The sequence below is a fragment of the Camarhynchus parvulus genome, chromosome 2 (assembly GCF_901933205.1).
Source record: "Camarhynchus parvulus chromosome 2, STF_HiC, whole genome shotgun sequence".
Lineage (NCBI taxonomy): Eukaryota > Metazoa > Chordata > Aves > Passeriformes > Thraupidae > Camarhynchus > Camarhynchus parvulus.
In genome coordinates, this window is record NC_044572.1 from 146,592,299 (window position 1) to 146,614,829 (window position 22,531).

The following is a 22,531-nucleotide window of genomic DNA, read 5'->3' on the forward strand; positions in this document are numbered from 1 at the left end:
TCTAAGAACCTGATCCAGTGAAAGATATCCTTGTCCACAGCAGGAAGTTGGAAATAGATATCTTTAATGTCCCTTCCAATAATTCCATATTTCTATAGTAAAATTCTAAATGTAATTCCTTTTGAGTTAATGTTGCCATGGTGTACCTTACCAGAACCACACCTGAGCTGGCCCATTTTAACCCAGAGAGGATCCAACAGCTAGAATTCACCACTTTATTTCCCACCTTCATTAAAAAGAGCTGCCATAGCAGAATGAGTCAATTCAGCAGGGAAGGTTAATTGCTGCTTGGCAGACTCACAGGGGAGTCAGCACTATGCTGTTTTCCTTGGTGAAAGTCAACATTAAACAATTCTTCATGCTATCACCCTAGCAGAGCTCCTCCTCACCTACAAACCCAGAAGCATAGGGAGAATCAAACTTAGCATCCAGCCTGGAATTCCAGATAAAAGTGAAATTAAAAACTCAGTCCAAGAGCAGGAGCACACACAGGCAATGTTTTCTCTATACTGGTTTCAGCTGCTTTTTCATGGGTCCCACCAACTCTAGGAAAATCATCAACATGTCAAAAAAAACCCATCCCAAACCACCAAAAACCCAACAAAACTACAGAAATTACTATATAAGTATAGATTCATTGCAGATATATGTCCTTACTCTCCACTTTCCCATTCAAAATTATATAATTAAACACATACTGATTTAATGAAAACTCAGTCCGTACTATTCTGAAATTAGGGCACTCACCCCACCCCCCCCATGGGAGCACAGATCCACCCAGCATGAATAGCATGTTTATCCACCACTGTGGTTTCCATTCCCTAGATTTTATTTGTGTTAACTGAGAGAAAATCGCTCCATTCACTTCCAGTTATATATATGGATGTGTGTGCATACACATACATTAAAAAAAAAAGGTGGATGCTATAAAAATAACTGAGTCCAGAAGAGAAGAAAGTAAAGGATGTCTGTACTCCAAAAGAGGCTTATTTAAAGAATAGATTGTGGGATGCTTGAGTTCATGGAAGTTGTGGAGTCCTCCATCAGTGACCATTTTTCACCAGAAATCCACAATAAGATGAGCAGCCTGCCCCTTCCCCTTAGTGACTTGATCAACACTTCATCCCCTGCTCAGTTTGAACCCACATCCAGCTGCAGGAGAAAAGTCCCAAGCCCCTTCAACAAAGCAGATGAAGGGGAGAGGGCCCTTGGTGCCTTCAGTCCCCTGTGTTCTGGTGATAGCAGGTTACTTGGGAGCTTATTCCATAATGAAGGGTGGTGGGGGAAGAGAAAACACAAACAAAACAACCTCTGTGACTATGAACTCACTGACATCAATTTACTTCCTCCTCCTGGCATTTCTCCCTCTCACTCCACCACAGAGTTACGGGTAGAAAACACTTTTCCTGAAAAGCTGCTCTTCTCCTGTGCATTTTGTGGTGAAGGGGAGACAATTATTGAGCAGAAAAAAAGGAAAGAACAGAAGATGAAAGGGTCAGCCTTGCACAATTACAGCCTCAAGTTCTCCTGCACCATTCCTGAGCTGCACCAGCACAGCCTCAGCCTGGCCCCACACTGGAGGTGCCTGTCAGGGGGCAGTGAACACACGTGAGCAGAAACACCATCCAGAACCCGGCAGGGCCAGGCCAGGTCCATCCTGAGAGCTGGGCTTGCTGAGAACAGGAAAAAGGTTTAGGGACACCCCCAACCCCACCCCTGTCCCCACAGGTAAAACCTCTGCATACAGACAGCAGTGAGGAACCATCTGCTAAGAGTTGTTTCTCATATCTTCCCTGCTGGAAGGACAGGAGTTCTTCTAGGAGTAAGGGCTGGATCTCTGTAACCCAATGTGCATCTTCATTATACTTGAGTGCATCAAACCTCTCATGGAAAATCTTCAGAGCATCCCACAAGGAAGGGATTTGCATCACATGTAAATCTGTTCAGGCAAGGTTTATTTCTGAGGTCTTTTAGTGCCCTGCTGTGTAAGCTTAAGAAAACCTTTGGATTCACTAGAAATAACTCAGAATGTATGCAAATAGCTGTACAAAGTTGTGACAAGTCAGTCTAATACTTTCTCAGGTGTTTGGTTAATTAAGCATTTATTATCTTGCACTCTTCTAGTTTGTGGAAAATAATTAGCAGTGATATATTACTGAGCATAAATACGGAGGACTGAAACTGCTCTATGCTCCAAAATAGAAATCAATGCTTTAGCTATAAGACAAACTAAAGAACCTAAATAAAAAGGAAACAACCTTCTCTAGGATCTGAACAAGGAAGAATTTTCTTGACCCTGTGGGAGTGAGAGATATTTTTCAACATTTCAGTAGCACCTAACATTTTATGGTCAAGGCATGTGCCCACAGAAATCAAAGTAAAAAGCTGAGAGACTTTTCTGTATTACAGGCCCCCTAGAACAAGTAAAAATATTGACCTCCAAAGCCAAATTACTTATAATCAACTCAAAAATAGTTTGCAGAGGTGAATGTGGTGGGAGGGTGTAGCAACCCATCCACAAATTCCATTTATTTAGTGTTCCTATTCTGCTTTCTTGTGCTGTCAGCAAGCACACAGAACAGTATTTTTAACTAAATAATAGTATGCAAAAGGATTTACGATGAAAAAAACATCTCACCCACTGGGATAAACTCCTAATTATAGATGATAAAAATCCTTGATTCTGAGCCAGTCATACATTAAAGAGATTCCTGTGTACCATCTTACACTGTGTGAAGCCACAGTGTCTTACAGCTTGTAAAGCTGTGAGCACGTAAATACTCAGCTGGTGATAAATAAATTATAAATATAATATTAGCCCAGGAAATTAATTCTTCAGGATATTATTAAGGTCACTACAAGAACAGTTTATCAGGCAGGTAAATTAAACAGGCATCTGCTTCTATGCTTGCTAACAGAAATTAGAACAGTCAGTGTAAATTATGTTGAATTTTGAAAGATTTGCAGCTCTGTAAATGTTACACTTGTCCTTAAACAACTTTGTCAAAAATCAACATGCATGATTCACTATTCCAGCACAGAGCTCTGATAGCTTGGAGGAACAGTTAGCAGATACATCCCTGAATAAACTAACATAGTAAATTTTCCAGTACATTTTGTTTTATTTCGTGAGTATTATGCACTCACAATTCAAATTAGACTCATATCCTATTCATTACAAGCAAGGATAATGATGATTTCCTTCTATTTTGATACTCTCTTGCTCTTTTCACTAGACCCATGAGCTCCAACAGATTCAGAGGTGTAGAAGTGGGATTATTTCTCTGGAGTGGGAGTGGTGATTGCAGGTTGTCAATAAGCTTGACTAGGGAAGGCACATTATGGCAAACATCTGCCCTCTTGCAAAACTCCTGGGGCTGGACACTGCCAAAATATTTAGGGAAATATGGTGTCAGGAACTGAAAAAAATAGATATCCAGTTTCCTAGTCTAGACACCAAAGTGACCTTTCCAAAGTGCCTGATCAGTGTGCTGCACCAGAGAGCACTGAGACCTTCAGGAATCTGTGACTCAAAGACTGCTCTGGATCATTTCAGTCCCTGAGGGATTGCTAGTCCTGAGCACATCCCTTCTCTAACATGATCCTTATATATTTTATGTCTATATACAAGTCAAAATATTTGAGACAAGGCATGTTGTATTCCATCAGACAAGCCCTGCTCAACAATAACTAAAACATCTCTACATTTTCAATGCTGTGTTCAGTAGAAATATAAAACATGTCTCCATACCAGCCACTGTGAAACAAAATAACTCCATTCCAGCCAAAACCTGCACTGTACTGCAGAGGTGCCATTTACGTGGGCCCTTCTGCAAAAGGCACTCAGAGTGAATTCAATGAAAGTTTGAATAAATCATAGAGTCATAGAGTGGTTTGGTTTGGAAGGAACCTAAATGATCATTCAGCTCCAAGCCTGCCATGGGCAGGGGCACCTTCTGCTGCACCAAAATCCTGGTCCATTGGAACTTGTTTCAGTGCCTCACCACCCTCAAAGTATTTCTTCCTACTATCTAATCTAGATTCAGTCTCTTTCAGTTTAAAGCCATTTCTGTTTTTTCTATCTGATAAGAAAGATTGTTTAATTACCTTAACCCATACTCAGAACTCTACTGGCTCAAAGCCAGCTTTTCAATGCCATTCATAGCAGGATGGATTTATCACAGCAGTTCTTCCACTAGGTTTGTTCACCAGGTCCTCCAACTGAATTTTTAGATTGTCTCTATGGGAAGACAACCAGGATGCACCAGCAACATGGGTTTGGTTTACATTCAAGCCGATCTGAGCTGGCATCCTTCCCATTTTGGTTCCAGTAAAGCACAGTCTGGTTTGGGGTCTGACTTTGTTACAGTGAGAACTGGAAAGATCATTAAGCACGAGTGGATTCACGCTTCAATTAACAACAACAACAACAAAGCTATTAGCAACAAAGGTATCTTTCAATAATACCAATTTAAAAAGCTGTCTCTCTTACTCTTAATTGTATTGCAGTCATAATTTGTTTTTTAAAGTATTATCTCCTTGCTATAAATGAGTCAACAGACTGCAGCAGGTAATATCACAGCACAGTTAACTTCAAGGACCAATTTATCACAAGATTTAGGAAGAAGCCAAAGATGAGGGAGAGGGGACCATTCCTCTCACAGGAGTAGGCCCTTAGGGATTAAATAAATTATGTTTGACCCTAAGCATATGGTAATACTTGGTAACAGCTCCTTAAACTGACATTGTCTCCTTCAACTGCACAAACCCTGCAGCATCAGGGAGCTGGGTGAGAACTGCAGCACATCCATCTCAGCTTGCAACACTGGCCTGAATATCCATCAGTAATATAAATTCCAGCAGTCTGAATTTACTGGCACAAGGAAAAAAACGTTATTGTATTCCCAGAACGTGGCAGGGAAAGGTTCAACTCTTTTGCTGTTGGCTGTCAAAGTGAAGAATCCAATGAGAAAGTTATATAAGCTCGCTCAAAAGTGAGTGAAAAGAAAGAGGCACTCAGAGGTTGAATCATGTCACCTGTCTCAAACAGTCATCCTCAAAGAGGATGAAACATTCTCTTGAGATGTCTACTCCTTTCCACTGACTATCAAAAGAGCATGGACAAATAATTTTTAAGCTGCTGCAGTTAGATTATATGAATCCTACCGAAGATACCTGAATATAAAGATACAAAATTGTTTAATTCTATTTATGGCTTTCAGTTCTGATCCAACCTCAATCTTCAGCTCAGGAACACCCTTTGATCTAAGCTATTAGAGTCATTTGCCACAAAGCTTTAGCACTAGTGACTAAAGTGACTGCTGCCCCATCCCACCTGTGGCATATTAGCATTGCAGCCTCTGACAGAGGTGTTGCATCTTCAGTGCCAAATCAGAGAGATTTTTACAGTAGATGTAGAACTAATATGTAGATAGAGCTAATATATGCTTTCCATCTTGCTGTAAAACCCTGGAGGAACAAAGCACAGAGATTCCTATGGCAGTGTAGCTAAATGAAGTCTCACCCAGAGGTGGTGGATTGGGTTGATTTTGTGTAGTCTGCAGTAAAAATGTTCTGTATTTCATCCTGTCTAGAGCTTTAACATGTTATAGCTTTACTTACCTCACTGTAAGAAAATGCTGATACTTCAGGCTGAAAGAACACAGGTTTATTTTTCAGAGTTTATACACATGGAAACAAACATATGTCTTATGCACATACCCTAACATATATGCATTTATATGCATTTTATATATAAATTCCTTTGTTTCCTAGAGTACAGATTAAGTCATTGACTAATCCATAATGAAATTAATGGAGTTTAGGAATCTGATGTCCCATGACCCTGCTTTTCAACAGACAAGGGCAGCAAGTGACAAAAAATCATCTTATCCAATTGAGCTGCTTCACTTGAAAGGTACCTTCCTTACTTCTGGCCAGGATTAGCAGCAGTACTCACAGTTCCCAACATATCCAGCATGCCAGAAAGCATTTTATGCAGAACTTAGAACTATTCTTCACCATTTTAAAGTACATGAATACAGCAGAGCTTGCAACAATTTCTTTAAAATTGCATTTTAAAGAACTTAATTAGCACTTTATCAAAAAAGCAGTTCTCCAAGGTGTCAGAGCACTCCCACTGCTTTTGTTTTGCATCATAAACAAGTTAACTGATTTGAAAGGAATTTGGTATTTGGGTATAATTTGTAGGGAACTTGATGGGATTGAATCACTAACCCTACAATTTACTAACAAAAATAGCCCACCAGTTAAACCACACTGCAACTCTACCACTGAGCAAGAAATATTCTCAACAGACTGGCACATTAGAATTCAATTCTGTTTGTTGGCTTGTTTATTTAAAAAAAAGAAAAAGAAAATCTGAAATTCAGCAGCATTTACAAACTTCCACAGAAGAAAAGATGCACCAGTTCATATAGCCAAAGGATAAGAAAGAAAAACGTTCTATCACTTGAGTTTGAGCTCTAGCAATAACATGAATCTCTCTGTTGCAGAGACACCATGCAAGGTTTCAAGGTTTAAAGGTATCACAGATCTGTTAAACCAAAGCTCCATCCCTGGAAGTGTTCAAGGCCAGGCTGGATGGAGTTCTGAGCAACCTGGTCGAGTGGGAAGTGTCCTTGTCCAGGACAAGGGGATTGGAATGAGATGATCCCTTCCAACCCAGGCCATTCTATGATTTTATTATCTACCTCAGCTTCAAAATAAGCCATTAAAGCTTAAATGCCCAGCATTGCTTTGATCACAGAAATAAATAACACTAACAGGCTTCTAAAGACAGCTCAGCTGAACAGAACTGGAAGCAATGGTTTCATCCCAGATCTTAAAAATAGGTGGTCCTGCCCAATTTGTTCCAGGTGTTAATGTGACAGCTTATCTAGCTCTGAACATAGTTTTATGTTATAGTTTGTCTTATAGTTCTGTTCTGCCTGTGAAATTGTTTCCAAAATCATTTCAATTATCAGATGATGCACTTGATTCAAAACCTTGAAAAGTCACAAATGTTCTGGTTAATCTATTTGAAGAGAAAGCTGAGTTTTTGTGCCAAACCTTTTCCCAGGTGAGAGAGGCAGCCCATTACCAGCAAACACTTCATCCTTCTTTGAAATTCAGGACCTGCCATGGTACCTCCAGGCTCCCTCATTAGGCTGAATCACAGGATCTGCAGCTCTCATTGCAGTTACTCCTCATAACACTTTGAGGATGGAATTTATGGAGTCAGGAGCAAAAGAGAAAACCTACCAGCCCTGAGAGCTCAAGATCACCACTGCTATAGTGGGTTTACAGAAATATTCATTTTATAAGAAGCTGGGGGGTTCAGGAAACCCACTGGGTTTTAGAAGTATAAAATCTTATGACTTTATTACATTGCATGCTCTGATAGAGATTCAACCTTTTCTATAATTTTCCATAAATTCTACCAGGTTCATCAGGAGAACTGGGAATACATCTCCATGGCACCTCCCCAGACTTTCTCTATCCTAAAAAGAACTACATCCCCAAATCGAGGGAGAGCAGAGGAAATCTTTAATTTGCAGGTGCACCTAACCACAGCAGGCAATGGTCTATTCCATTTATACATTGTGCTGGCAGTTACCATTAGATTTTGATGTGAATAGTCACATAAAGCATAAAAATTAACCCCAAAGCAGGCTTAGAACACTAAGACTTTAAGTAACTGGTGTCCTTTCAGTGTGAGGTCAGTTTAGGGGTTGTAAATGAAGGAGGAAGAAAGGCCTGACTGTACAAATCTGCTGAAATTTAAAGTATTTAAGATTTGTGAAGGCCACATGCCAAGGGTTTTCTCTTCATTGCTTTGTTTTTCTTGGACAGAAAAGCCTGTAACTAAACCTAAAGCCTCAGAGGTTTTTAAGTGCCTTGCCCTTGTCTCCTGCTGAGCATCTGGCCATCTTCAGAGGTTGTTCTTTCTGCTGAGAATTCCTCAGCAATCCCTCCAAGAGAGACAGTGCTGCCCCAAGGACGAGCTGTCTCTTTTACCCCATCATTTGGGCTCCACTGGAGCAGACAGAAAGCCTCCTTCTGGCTGCAGCTGGAGAAGTATTGGGCTCCACAGCTGAATATTGAAAGTGCTGAGCATCCACAGCTCCTGCAAAATCAATGTGGGCTGCAGACAGGGTTGAAAAACAAGCTACTTCCAGCACATATTCCAGCTTTTTGCCTGTTCCTATTTCTGTATTTCTCCTTCACTTCTACATTATTTAGAAATGGCTTCCATAGTCACCACATCCCCCCCCCTTTTTTTTCCTCCAAGCAGCACATTACTTTTTCATACGGCTGTGAGACCCATGCTTTTCCTGATTGTCTCAATATTTCTTTCTAAATCTAGGACTTACTTTAATCTGAGTCTTTGTCTTTACAATTATTTTTACTGTACATCAAACAGTGTTCAGAGAGCTTTCTTGTCTGAAATGCAAGAAAACCTATTACAATTTAGGGGAGATGTTATCATCCAGACAGATTTTGTGATTTCAGACAAGATGTTGTTGGCAGCCCAGAGATTCACTGTTTTACATAAAGTGATTGCCTGTGGTTTATGATGCTACCATTTGTCTGTAACTGCTAAAGAAAGAAGCTAGAGATAAGAAAGGCAAGTGCAAAAGGTTTAATTGATCTCATTTTATTATATTCCTATCTGCAGAGTCCCATATTAATATTCCAAGTGGTCTGTATGAAGTTGCAGGTATGGAACAGACTCCTTTTCTCACCAACTGCATCAAAGAAAATAAGTAAAACCATTTTCTGTCACAGACTTATTTCTAAAACTCTGAATTTTGGATGACTTTTGGATTCATATCTTTTCTCCCTCAGCAAAAAGAAGAAATCAGGCCACAGATGCTGAAATGCCCTCATCACCTGAAGGCAGTGTCTAAGACATTGCTTTTTCCAACGTACAAGGGAATGAAAATAAATCAATAAATCACTCTCTGAAACTCTAGCAGAGCTAACATCCATTCTGGAGGAGAAAAGCTACCCAAGTGCACAGAAATATCAAAGTGCTGCCTTGAGGCACTGACAGACAGTCTGTGTCTAAGTGAAGGTGGTGGCAGCTTGCTCATCCCTCCCACCAACAGCCCCCAGCAAGATGCTCCCAGCCAGACACAGCCTGTGTGAGGAGGAGAGCTCTGCCATCCCTCCCTGAACCAACAGGAGCTGAGGCAGCAGTAAAACAGCAACAGTTATGTGTACTGGAAAGCCTGGCTGAGGAAAATGGGACAGGATCCTGAAGAGATCCATCTGCAGTGGGATATTTTTGTTAAGCAAGATGTTTATTCAAGAGAAGCAAGAAGACTAGAAGTGCAGTTTGAATGGGAAAAACCCACCTAGAAATCCACTTTATGCACAGCATAAACCAGAGCACAGCAGATCACAGCTCAGGTCTGCATTGGGAACATATGAAGGATTTTTCTCAATTCTGTGAGGTCCTTAACTAAAGTTCATCAAGCTGATATGAGCTAGCACTGCACCAAAGGACACAATCCAGGTCTTCTGCCCCTATTAGCTGCTCTCACCTTGTGCCAGTTCCTCCCCTGGGACAGCATGGTGAAATAAATCTGAGTAAAAACTAATCTGGGAAAGGAAACAAAAATATTCATTGGCTTCCTGCTATAGTTCATGGTGGGGCCACATAGATGCATCTGCTGGCAGATGGGAGAAGGAAGTTAGGAAGAATAAGATTCTCTTTTTTAGAAGTGGGGCTGGTCATAAAACAGCACTGTTGCAAATTTCAGAATAAACCCATTCATTTCAGAGTACCAAGCAAAATGAGAATTTATTTAGAATCATGGAATTGTTTGGGCTGGAAAAAACCCTTTAGAACATTGAGTCCAACCATGAAGCCAGCACTGCCAAGTCTACAAATAAACCATGTCCCCAAGTGTTACACCTGCATGTCTTTTAAATATCTCCAGGGATGGTGGCTCCACCACTTCCCTGGAGAGCCTCTTCCACTGCTTGACAATCCTTTCAGTGAAGGAATTTTTCTTAACATCCAGTCTAAGCCTTCCCTGGTGAAACTTGAGGCTGTTTCCTCTTGTCCTCTTGCTTGTTACCCAGGAGAAGAGACAAATCCCCACCTGGCTGTGATGCCTTGGAATGGCTACCTAGAACAGAGGCTAGACAGAGTTAGGAAATAAAGCAGATATTTATTAAAGGCCCTCAGTAGAAACACCTTGGGCAGGGCAAAAGCCTCACAGAGACTCCACCCAAGATGGACAAAGGTCACAAGGTTTTCAGAGTGATATAAATTTGGTCTATTAGCATATGAGGGGTTAATTATCCAGTTACAGCTTCAGGTAATGAAGTCTTATTCCCCCCCAATTCACTTTTGTTTATGATTTTCGGGGTCTGAGGCTGAGGCTGTCCTTGGCTGTCAGGCCTGGAGGGATTTTTTTGTCTGACCAAAATGTGAAGAGAGCTTACTAACACCCTAAATGGAGTTCAGTTCTACATTAATGCAGTACAGGATCTGACAAATATAAAAGCTAGAAACTTAAGAAATCATTGTAGAGAACAATAAGATTCCAACTCAACTGCTTTCCTTCAGGCTAAACACTTCCAGCTCCCTCAGCCACCACTCAAGGACTCATAATAAAGACCCTTCACCAGCTTTGATGCCCTTCTTTGGACATGCAACATTTAAATGATGTGGAGATTACATGGTGCCAGAACAGAGCTGTAGTTATGATCTGGGAGAACAATCACTTCTGCATGATCTGTGGAGAAAGTGAGGGACAACCAGCAGCCACAGCTCATCCACAGAGTTCAAAGCTGCCTGCCAGACACCAGCTCTGGAACCATTTCTCTAAGCTGGTGATCACTAGACTGAGTGGAAAATTAGATCTGAGAGTTTCAGATATTTGATTTGAAAATAAAAAGGTTCTGTGAGATAAAAAGAATATCTGAATATCTCTGCTATGCTTCCAGGAGATACCAGACAGTCCTTCAACTAAATGGCAGAAGATCACCACTAAACAAACATTTTGTCTCCTGACATCCATGAAAAGTCTTTTTTTCCCTTTAGTTTCAAGTAAAGGATAAATCAGTTGGAAATTCTGTCACAGACCTTTCATGCCTTCACAGGAAGCTGCAATTAGCCAGCAAATGTGGTGATGAAAGGATGAGTGATCCTGTGGTCTGTACCATGAGTGATCCTGTGGTCTGTACCATGAGTGATTGCTGGAAGATGGAGATGTTACAGAAAGGCACCAGGACAGCTGTGGGAGTGCAGCATCAACAAGCAGCAGGACATATCAGAGGTAACATCAGCTGGGTCACTGCCCAGATGCAGCTTTTTAAAAAGCAGCAGTTGTCTGCTGAGCTTTTAGCAGGCTTCCAAAGCCATCTGAAAACTGCTAGGTTTTCAAGTGATGTAAAATTCTTAGTACCTGCACTTAATCTAGACATCTTCTTAAGCAGCAAAATGTGGAATATATCCTTAGGTGTTGATATGTTCCAATATTTCAGTACTTTTGTCACATTTGACTGTACTGATAAGTCTGTTAGGAAGTGTCAATCAAGATATGGCAATTCAGATGCCTACCCTTTGTCATGGTCTCTGTGCATGAGGTATTTTTAGCACTAAAGGCCAAAAAGAAACAGCTTGCTGTTCTTCTGTGAATATATCATGAACCTGGGCAAAGACAACCTCAAAAAAGGACATTTCTGAAGCTTTCAGACTATCCTTTTGATGGATGTTCAAGGTGTTGCTTTGAGGACTGGAAGCCCTTCATCCTCAGTAACAGAATAGGGGTAGCATATGTCTTATATTTTGTGCACTTCATACACTACCCAAAGTCAATAAAGATGTGTAAAAATAGAAATATAAATGTTTTGAATCATCTGGATATAAGACTGCTTTTGATATCTTATCACAGACCTCGCTAAATCAACAGAAATCCATGACAAACCATTGGTACCAGCTCATTATTGAAACAACTCAGCCTCATCTCCTTCTGTTTGCAAAGTATCTGAGATTCATGTGATCACAGTCCTTTGGTCTAGTATGTTTTTAGATATTCCATAGCTGCCTGTTGTTATCCTTACAACATATAAGCAGGAACTGTATTTAGGAAACATGTAGCATCTCTGGAATTTTTAGCAGAATGTATCTCTCCTGCTTTCCTGTGAAAGCATCACCCATCCTTGCCAGCCAACTATAGTCCAGAATGTAATGGAGATGTGTGGCAAAAATATCTCCCCGTGCCACAATGTCCTACTGAGCAGACATGTTTTTTTTTTTTTGATTATGCTATGCTTACTGCCACAAGATCAAATGAGAGCTAAATGCTATTAATGCCCTCAATGACATCTTCTTAGCAATAAATTCAGTCAAATATAGCAAGATGGAATGACAGAGTCTAGGCCAGATGTCCAGAGAGACCTGAGACAAGCAATTCTGAACAGCTGCTGGAATGAAATCAGCATTTGCAACACTTCAGAACCCTTCACATTTCAGTAGCAGTACCAGGGCTGGAGGACTCATCAGTGGTCAGTACAAAAAAAACTTCCTCCCATTTCCACCCTTTGATTCATGTGTCTCCCTGGAGCTTACACAGGATTATGTCTATTAAAACCAGAGCCTGGCTGTAGCAATAGATGCTTTTGTCTCAGAATGTGCACAAAATAAACAGCAGCTTGGCATTAGCCCTGGTCACGTTTTCCACCCACCCCATGGTTTGTATGTTCATGTCTTATGCAGAGCTGTCATTAAAACCACTGAAAGTTAACTGTAACAGCTGTTAAAAGTTTGATCTTCTAAACATGTAGAATGCCTAGCCATCACAGTGAACTCCTTTCCTGTTCCTACTGCATTAACATGGAATTTAAAAGTGGTACATGCACAAGAAATCACTTGGTCCTGTTCTCCATCTCCATTCTCTCACCCCCCAAAGCATTTCTACCTCACACATGCAGGTAACAAAAAAATTAACTGATCTCTAATAGAATATTTCTGCCGGAGGTGCTCTCATTTCCTCATCCTCTGTTTCAGCAATATTTTCATAGTTTTTAGACCTGATCTAGACATCATGTCTCTTGAAAGCTTTCCGCATGCAAAGCAATAAATTTAATAAGTATGATAGCATTAATTCTGCAAAAGAATACCTTCCCTGTCTTAAATGCAGGAAGAAAAAAATCAGGGAAGACTCTGGGATTGTGTATTTAAGGGTAAAAAGTTACTATGCAGGAGAAATTGCAGTCAGAGATGAGAAGTGAGAAGTGGGACCACGAGAGAGGGGTAGCCCCAGTACAGAGGGAGGCTCAGGAGATGCTCCAGGTGCCAGAGCAGAGGTTCCCCTGAAGCCCCTGCACAGCCCATGGAGAGGCAGCTGTGCCCCTGCAGCCCATGGGGGTCCATGGGGCAGCAGAGATCCCCCTGCAGCCCCTGCAGGAGCCCATGCTGGAGCAGGGGGATGCCTGAAAGAGGCTGTGACCCAGCCCATGCTGGAGAAAACCCCTGGCAGGGTTTGTGGACACATGAAGGGAGGAGCTGAGGACAAGTGTGAGGAGTCCGCCCCCCAGGAGAAAGGAGCAGCAGAGATGTGCTGAACTGAGCACAGCCCCCATTTCTCACTGAGCTCACCAGTGCAGGTAGAGGCAAACACCTTGGGGAGTGACTGTCATCCAGGATGAAGGATGCTCCTTTGCAGTCCAAGGAGAAGTGTGGACACAGGATGGGCTCAGAAAGCCACAGACAGAAGGTGTTACACTCTGACAGGCAGGTAAAAGATTTTTTTTTTGAGCAGGCAACAAATGATGTTCCAGGTACAAAGCAGAGTAAACACTTGTTTTGGAAAAGGAAAGTAACAGAATTGCAAAGGAAAATCACATTTTTGGTGTTCAGCAGCTGCAACAGGAAGTTGTTTGAGTTGGTCAAGTGTGCCAGTTGGAGGGCCATTTTCTACTAGAGCTCAGTGTATGATTACATAAGATTTTCACAGAAAAAAACAAGCTCCTTCTGTCTGCATAGCTTACAGTTATTATTCCCCATGACTTCCATTTACATGGGATTACACCCTCCATTACCCATTTATGTTTAGGATAAAAAAGCAGGAACATCTTGATATTGCTGAGTAATGTCAACTAGACTCTACCTGCTTGCACTTGTCACTTTTTAAGGACCCTACATAAGCCCAGAGCTTTTTTTTTTTTGCAAAGGGAGGTTCCAGAAAGCAATAACAGATCTTCACACCATCAGCTATGAGGCCTGTTCACAGTAATCACAACACGCACTGCAAAAAGGAGCAAAACCAGGCAGCTTTCATGCAGTCACTAAGAACAAGAGAGTGATTTATCAGTGGTGGAAGAACAGGCTGTGTTATTGCTGCTCCTATTTAAGTGCTGGGAGATAGCGGCCACAATGCCTTCCCATCCTCTTCACCAAGGAGCTGGAAAATCAGGGTCATTTATGCAGTGCAAATTCCCCACACTTTTCTCTATTAAAAGTCATTCAAAACACCCCCAATGCTTATGCTGTGGGCAGCCAGAGCACTGGAGAACACCAGTTGTCAGTAGAGTTGAGATGCTGAGAGGCGGAAAAGCACAAACATCCCTTTGCTTCCTTAAGGATCATCCCCAGCAGCACGCAGAGCATTCTCTTCACAGTACAGGACCAGAAAATAAGGGGGAAAAGGGTCCTATACAAAGCAAACCAAAATCTGGATATAAATAAGACATCACTATTCACATTCAGTAGTGCAAATTATTATAAAGAAATTGAACTATATCAGAGCCAAAAGGGAATTCATGGTTTACTCTGGAGGCTGACCTATAATTAATACTGACTTGCCAAAAACACCCATCACATCTCCTGTAGTAAAATCACAGAGTCACAACATCAAAGAATACTTTGGGTTGGAAGGGACCTTAAAGATCACCTAATTCCAAATCCAATCCACCAGATCAGGCTGTTCAAAGCTGCAGCCAACCTGGCCTCGAACAGTGATCTCTTACAGAGTGGAACTGAGTAGAAGACACAAAAATAAAGTATAAGCATGAAAGAAAGCAATTATAGTTTTTCATATCTGTATGAAATTAGCATATCTAATATTCATATCTATGCTAACTGAACCTATTCTAGTTCTGCAGAAAGGAAAGCTCTACTTACTCTCGCAGAGACGCCTCCTCAGCTTCCCCCGAATTTTGTCGATGGCATTGTAATCAGAGACATGAAACACGTGAGCAGACTTGGGCTCTGAAGCAATCTCATCAAGTTCCTCTTTTAAGGCTTCTCCAACACCCACAGCAAAAATCCTAATCCCAGCCTGATGGGCTGCAGTGGCTGGATCCAAGACAAAATCCTGGCTCCTTCCATCAGTCAAAAGGATGGCCACTTTTTTAACTGTTCGATCACTAAGTCTCCCACCGGCTTCTTTGGAAAAACTGTAGGTGGTGATGTACCTGAGAGCATCTCCAGTGTTGGTGTTACCCCCATAATACTGAATCTGTCGTGCAGCCTCCTTGATCTCCTCACGGGTTTTGTACTTGCCCAGGTCGAACTCTGTGGTCGGCCGATCGCTGTACCGCACCACCCCCACTCGAGTCTTGTCTGGGCCAATCTCAAAGGTTTCCACCAAATTGGACACCCACTGACGAACTTTCTCAAAATCTTCTTTTCCAACGCTGGAGGAGGCATCCAAGAGGAAGACAAGGTCGTAGTGAACGCTCTTGCAACCTGCAGGAGAGGCAGAAGACATTGTTAAGGGGAGATGAATGCAGAGGACCAGACACAGCAAATCTTCCCTCGACACAGCTCCCTAGCGAGCAGTTTGGAGGAGGCAGGAAACCCTCTCCATATCCTGCAGAGGAAGAGCAGATTCCCAGCCCTTCTTCCTTGTCATTCACCTCATCAGTTTCTGGACATCTACGGAGCAGCACAGACTTGGCTTTGAAATGCAAACCCTTTCCATTCCTCTGCTTCTAACTACTTCTGCTCAATCCTTCAGCTACACCCCCTGCATGAAGATATTTTTCTCTGACTTCATTGCAGTGCCTTTGCTCAGGCAGTGCTCTGAAATGACCTGGACAGATCAAAAGCCCTGTCCTGACCTTGCCTATGCCAGTCCTGACCCAGGGTAATGAAGCTTTCATGTCCCCTCTTGCATTAATGTTATGATTCATTTGTGCTTAGCAAGAAGCAGTTCTTTTGCCCAGCATGATATTTCGATGTAGCAGGTCTGTAACAAGACTATTTCAAATTTGAGGCTTTCTGCCACTGCCTATTGACTAAAGGATGACTTACTGAATTTTGGAATGTGTTCCTCAACAACAAAGGGCAGCTACCTTATAAGGGAAAAGTTCACTTATCCCCACAACCATCCCTTTGCCTCCAACCATGATATTTGCAATGTGAGGCCTGTATAATCCAAAACAAAAAGCTATTTTAATTGCAACTTGCCCTGTATCAATCCAGACCGGTTGCCTATTTGTCAGACACTTGCCAAAAAAAAGGAGATCTCTCAAGAGATGTTTTTTAGCTGTTTCTGGATACATGCAAGTCAGGAAGCACTAGGTCCATAAAAGTGCCCAAGAGTTATCAATATAATGTCCCAGCTGGACAAAATGTGCATATATATATATATATATATATGCTTATATTTATTAAGCATATTAAATATGCTTATATTTATGTAAACCATATTATAGACCACAGAGTTTTAAGACTGAAAGCTGCTCCGCAAAGTCAGTTTGGTCACAGCTGCCAACCATTGCTTCTCCACAAGTCCTCGTCTCACCTTGTCTCAAAAAGTGCAACAGCATGTTTGACCAGTGGTAAAGTTACACATTTCCTACTGAATTCCAGCATTTGAGCCTACAGGAAGGTCACAAAGTCTTCTCCCACACTCAGATTTTGACACAAATTAGGTCTGGACCTTTTTGCTCATCCCAGGGCTGTCACCCTGCTTGGAATGGAAGAATTCCACAACAGTCCATGGCTCTGGAAAGGAGGGAGTGGATAGCTCAGCTACACAGAGAGGATTTGCCTTCAGAAAAGAGTAAAAGCATTATAAAAGAGTAGTCAGTGCTCAAGGCATTGCATGATGACCATGAGAGTGATTGAATGGAGTGTGGCAGGTGATGAGAAATGAGCATCACCTGCTGCTGTGTTGATTTCTGTAGCAAAGCACATCCCAGCACATCCCAGCTGCTGCAGGGCCTGTGGGAACAACCTCTGCACACGGGATTGGAATCGTATTGGGACCAGCTCATCCACAGGGGTTCTTTTTGGAAACAACCTGTTGTGGTTTTAACCCCAGCTGGCAACTGAGCACCACCCAGCCCCTCACTCACTGCCCTTTAGCAGGACTGGGGGGAAGAGAATTGGAAAGGTGAAAGGTGGAAAACTCATCGGTTGAGAGAAGAAAGATGAAATGAAATGAAATGAAATGAAATAAAAAGAAGTTGTAATGAAAACAAAATAACAAAGATAGATAAATAAAACCCAAGAAAGAGAAGTGATGCAAATGAAAACAGTTGCTCACCACTGACTGAGTCACAGTCCCCAGGCAGGAGTCTCCAGCCAAGTGTCCCCCCAGAATTTAATTTCTGAGCATGATGTGGTTTGTGATATCCCTTTGATCAATTGGGGGCAGCTGTCCCAGCTTTGTCCCCTCCCAATTTCTTGTGCTCCCCAGCCTCCTGGCTAGTGGGATGGGGAAATAAAAAGGGCCTTGGCTCAGTGTGAGCTCTGCTCAGCAGTAACAAAAACATCCCTGTGTCATCAACACTGTTTCCAGCACAAATCCCAAGCACAGTCCCAGAGCAGCTACTGTGAGGAAAATTAACTGTGTCCCAGCCAAAACCTGCATGTGGGACTGTGTTCTGTGATGGCATTTTGTGAATGAGGGAGTGCTTGTGTCTAACTCCAAAGCAGGAAAAGTCTGTCTGGGAAAACTCTCTCAAAGGCAATCCGAGAGTGGAGATGATGGTTTAAACCATTTTATGTTATGAAATGCAAGTTACATCTGTGGATATCAGCTGGGCTCTCAGTTGTGGTTCTGCTTAATTTTTGGAGACTATAAAAGGTAAAAAAATTAACAGTAAAAGGTAAGAAAGAAGCTTACACTTCCCCACCTTGCCTCCTTCCTAAATTCATTATTATATTAATCTATTCTGGCTGAAAGAATGTTAATTAGGTGAGACTAACTAGAGAGCAACACCCACAAGACCTTCCTGTTACTTATTTTAATGACTCTCAGCAGGTGAGACAAGAGCAATTTCAAAACAAACAGAACAGACAGAATGAATCCTGTCTGTGTTCAAGGGCAATGAGCCTTAAAACAAGGGGGAGTTAAGGTTTAAAAAGTGATGCCTATTCAAGGCAGTATTGCAGGGAGGAAAAGCATGGTCTTTCAGGATCATTTTTTTTTGCATTGGTGATTCTTTGCTTACAGACCTGGTGGCAGTGAGATGAAATGCTGCAGAAATGCTCTTAGTAAATATTAATCTACATTTTCAGCACTCTAATGTCCACTGCTAGACAAAATTGACTGTTTTCCAAGAATACCATAACAGTACTTTTTACTGGCAGAAACAATTCCATTCATGTTAAGGTAATATGGGAGACAACTCATAGAAAGCAAAATTTCAGTTTTGTAATTGCAGAAATGCTCTCTGGGAGCATGATTCAAGAAGTTGTGCTCATCTACTCAGACACTGAACCAACTGTTTTGCAATATTTCTTTTAAAAATAGTTCACAAACAAGCTATAAGCCCAAAATTATTTAAAGTAAGCACAGAATGAACATATGAATGGCTTCACTATATTCTGCCTGTGACAGGCCCAGAAGCAGAAAAAAAAGTGAGATTTCACTTTGTTTGGTTACTAGGTATTTATTTCTGGTAAACTTCACCCAAAAAAACCATAGAGAGATCATATAAGAAAGCTTTAAAGCAGCTATTCCTTAAACTGAAAAAGGTCTAAAAAAGTCTTTCCTTTCTTATAAATTACCCAAGCCCACAGAACAGCAGCTTCCTAGAAAAAGAGACAGGAAACCTCCATCTCAAAATGCCTTTGGACTCTTATAAAAACATTGTGTGGATCTACAACCATTTTTCATTTGAGGTGTGGCATCACTGATGTCAGATAACTCTTCTTGCTGCCACACGAAAACCAATGTGTCCTTATCAAGGATCCCCATAAGAACAGTCCTTGAGCTACACCATCCTCTAATGCACTCAGTGGGATTTGGGGGAGAGTGTTCATGAGCCCAGGCCAAACACTCAGAGACCATGTGCCAGAGACCATGCTAATAACCAGACAGGAGAGAAACATTGAATACTAGAGTCATTTAGGTTGGAAAAGACCTTTAAGATCATGAAGTTCAACCATTAGCCCAACATTGTCAAGTCCATCACTAAACCCTGTCCCTAAGCACCACATCAATGCATCCTTCAAGTGTCTGGAATCAGGGGAGGGTATGAACTGTGCCCTTGGCCCTGTTTAGCTCACAGGGAAGCCCCAGTCAGGCAGAAGATTCACCAGGTCTCATCTGACACCCACAGGAGGCGATGGAAGAAGTGATCACTCCATGCCAGTGTGGGATACATGGAGCACATCCAGAGCAAGCTGTGGTGAGCTGCTCCTCTTGCTGTGGGCAGCTGAGCTAAACTTTCTATGCCTGCAGCAGAACCAAAGACCCCAGGTAAATCACAGCCTTGATCCCTGAGCTTTCTCCACCCCTAAGGCCTGTTTTATGTATTTCCAGCACTAACTATCTTGGGTTGTCTATAGATTTCCTCCTAGAACTGATGGTTCCCATCATGGGAGAGCCCAGCAGCTCCGGGGCGGCGAGTGGAGCGCGTACCTGCTCGTTGTGCCGCGGTTCTCTCCCCGCTGAGCACCAACGCGAGAAGAACCAGCAGCTGGAGCACACGGCGCCTTCCCACCATGGACGTATCCATATCTCCTTTCTCACATCAGGTCCTCTTTTCTCCAGGGTGCGAGGCTTGTTGGAAATCCAATCCACAGCCTAGAAAGGGAAATAAAGAGCAAGTGTTATCTCACAGCAGCGCCAACGGCAGTAATGATGCAAGGCATGAGAACAACGTTCTGGAGAGTCGCCTCCTCTGCCTGTCATTTTACTTGACTAGACATAAACTGCTCAGACAAAGAGGCAGGAGTTCACCTACTTTTCAAAAGCTATACTCGTTCACTGGCTCTATTCACTGTGAAGCAGCTGAATGGAAACAGGAGAGAGATTACCAGATTATTATACTTTAATTGAGCCCACTGCCAACTACACAATCAGCGCACTGGAGTGGAAACCATTCCTGACCTGGCCCTCCCACGCATTCATCATTAGGAGATACACAACACAGAGCCCAGATACAAACCACTACAAATCACACACACAACCCGTTGCCACTTCACCCATCACTGCTTTCAGTTCTGGAGCCCCAAAAATGGCAAATGCTAAAAATACAGCACTGTTTTCTTGCATGCATTTGTGGCCATCAGTCCTTCTCTGTAGGAGTAAACTCAGCAGTTTCAAAACAACTTTCCCCTATTTAGCTTAAAAATGTGCAAAAGCTCAGGGTTATCTTCAATATAAGGTCTTTGTTTGGGTTGACATTGAGTGGAGTCACTGAAGTCAGAAGGTATTGTAAGGAGCCAGGTAAAGTGGCTGAGCTGTTAAAAGTTAAGCTGTGTTTTCTAACACTAGACTGACACTTTAAAAAAAAACCTGTTATTGCTCTTGTTTTATTATTTTTTATTATATCATAAAGTCATTGCAGTTTGATCTACTGTTTGCACACCCAGAAGGTAGCAACCAGCTTCCACTCTGCAGCTCTCACTGCCTGAGGCATTATTTTCAAAAACTTTTCCCCATCTCCTGATTCTTTATTTTCCTCTTTAAGGATTCTAATGATTTCTTTGTCCATTTTCTTGGGGAAGTTCTGCCTTCTCAGTCTTTTAACATGCACGTCTGCTTCTCACTGTTGATAGCTGGGTAGAAGTCATGAAGGGGACACTGTCTGATGTAGTTCATAGCTGCAGAGTCAATTATGCCTTCTAGGGTATTTATTTTCAAAGCAATAAGGTTCTGTGGGAATCACAGACAGGAAGAATGGTGGTGTCAGCATTTGTTCAAAACCCGTTTTGATCAGTCAGATGTTGGGCCTATCTCTACCATGTATCTCAGCATGTTGCACTGGTTTAGGAAATTAAAAAGGGGAAAAAACTTTATGAAGTTGTCAAGATGTCACTATAAATCCTTATCCCCGCAAAAAATACAGGCTCTTTCCAAAAGATAAAAACCAGGTTATTTTCAGAAGTCTGTATCATATGCAGACAAGGAGAAAAGCAATACATATAATAAACCATTCACTGTAAATAAAATTTGGAAGTACCTGCCAGCAGTGGAACTAAATACAAGAAATATTTTTAAAAAAATCACATTTATTCATGTACCAACCCTAAATACAAAGGACACAATCAGGTGCTGTAGTTTACACCTCAGCCAGATGATGTCCCTACAAGACAGTGAGGTGTTCAGGTTTGAGCCAGCTGGAAAAGGCTGCAGGGTAAAAAAGGCATGAAAATACCACTGTGCCCTACAGGAGTTAGAATTTCTTTCTAAATAATCACGTTATTGAAATACCAATCAGGCAGCTGACTGCAGAGGGATCAGGACAGGCATGACTTAAAATATCTGCGGGAGCCTTCAGCCCAAGGTTTCTGCTCCCCTGGATTTTTTTAGGAAACATTGTTTTTGGGTACAAGTGATGGGACAGCAGGTTTGTGGCAGCAGCAAGAGCTGGGAAACCAGATCTGCCAGGAGACATCCTGCACTTCCAGCACTGAGCTCAAAACGTCCTTGCTCCGTATCTGGGCTTGCACGGCTGTGAAGTTTTATAAATACATTCTTAAAAACAGTCTTGGCCAGCTGCTAACCCACAGCAGGCCAGGATAAAAGGAGCAGAGCACCAGCTGGTGTCAGTCAGCAGAACAACCCGGGCTCTGTGAGCAGCAAATGCAGCTTGGTGGATGGGGCTCACTGGGTGCATGTGGGGTTCCACCTCAGCAGAAGAACTCCCTCTATGGCCAGGCCTGAGGGCTCTGTCTCTAAGGGCTCATTCATCTCCCCTCCTTGCCAAAACACTTCAAGGACTCATTTCTGCATTTTGAATGCTGCAAGGTGTCTCAGAGCAGCCATTTAGGCTAAAAATAGTGGGGAAGAAAAAGCCACAAATCAAATCAGAACATCTGCTTAAAATCTATAATCATAACTTGTGGTAGCTTTAATACACATTTATGGTTCAATATTATTCTTGCATTCAGGCCAAAATATATAATTTTATCCACTTTTATAGCACAAAGAATTGAACCAAGTCTCTTAACTTGCAACTACTTTATGTACAAATATACCAGTGACAGAAAATTGCCCCACTCACATCAAAAGAACTCATGTCATGGCAATGAAGTCTTCAGAGGTGTTATAAGAAAGGTTGGAAATAAAATATTTTTAGCTATGGGTTTTCCACACTTGTT

At 42.0% G+C, this 22,531-nt stretch overlaps 1 protein-coding gene across 1 annotated transcript in view; it reads right to left on the reverse strand.

Annotated features, from left to right (window-relative positions):
* The window catches only part of COL22A1 (collagen type XXII alpha 1 chain), a 232,260-nt gene that overhangs the window by 185,223 nt on the left and 24,506 nt on the right, over window positions 1-22,531 (reverse strand). Inside the window, exons 2-3 of the mRNA XM_030943927.1 lie at window positions 19,845-20,009; window positions 15,146-15,712 (exon numbers count right to left, since the gene is read on the reverse strand). Coding sequence (XP_030799787.1) covers window positions 15,146-15,712; window positions 19,845-19,941 — 664 coding nt within the window. The 5' untranslated portion in view covers window positions 19,942-20,009. The remainder of the gene's footprint in view (window positions 1-15,145; window positions 15,713-19,844; window positions 20,010-22,531) is intronic.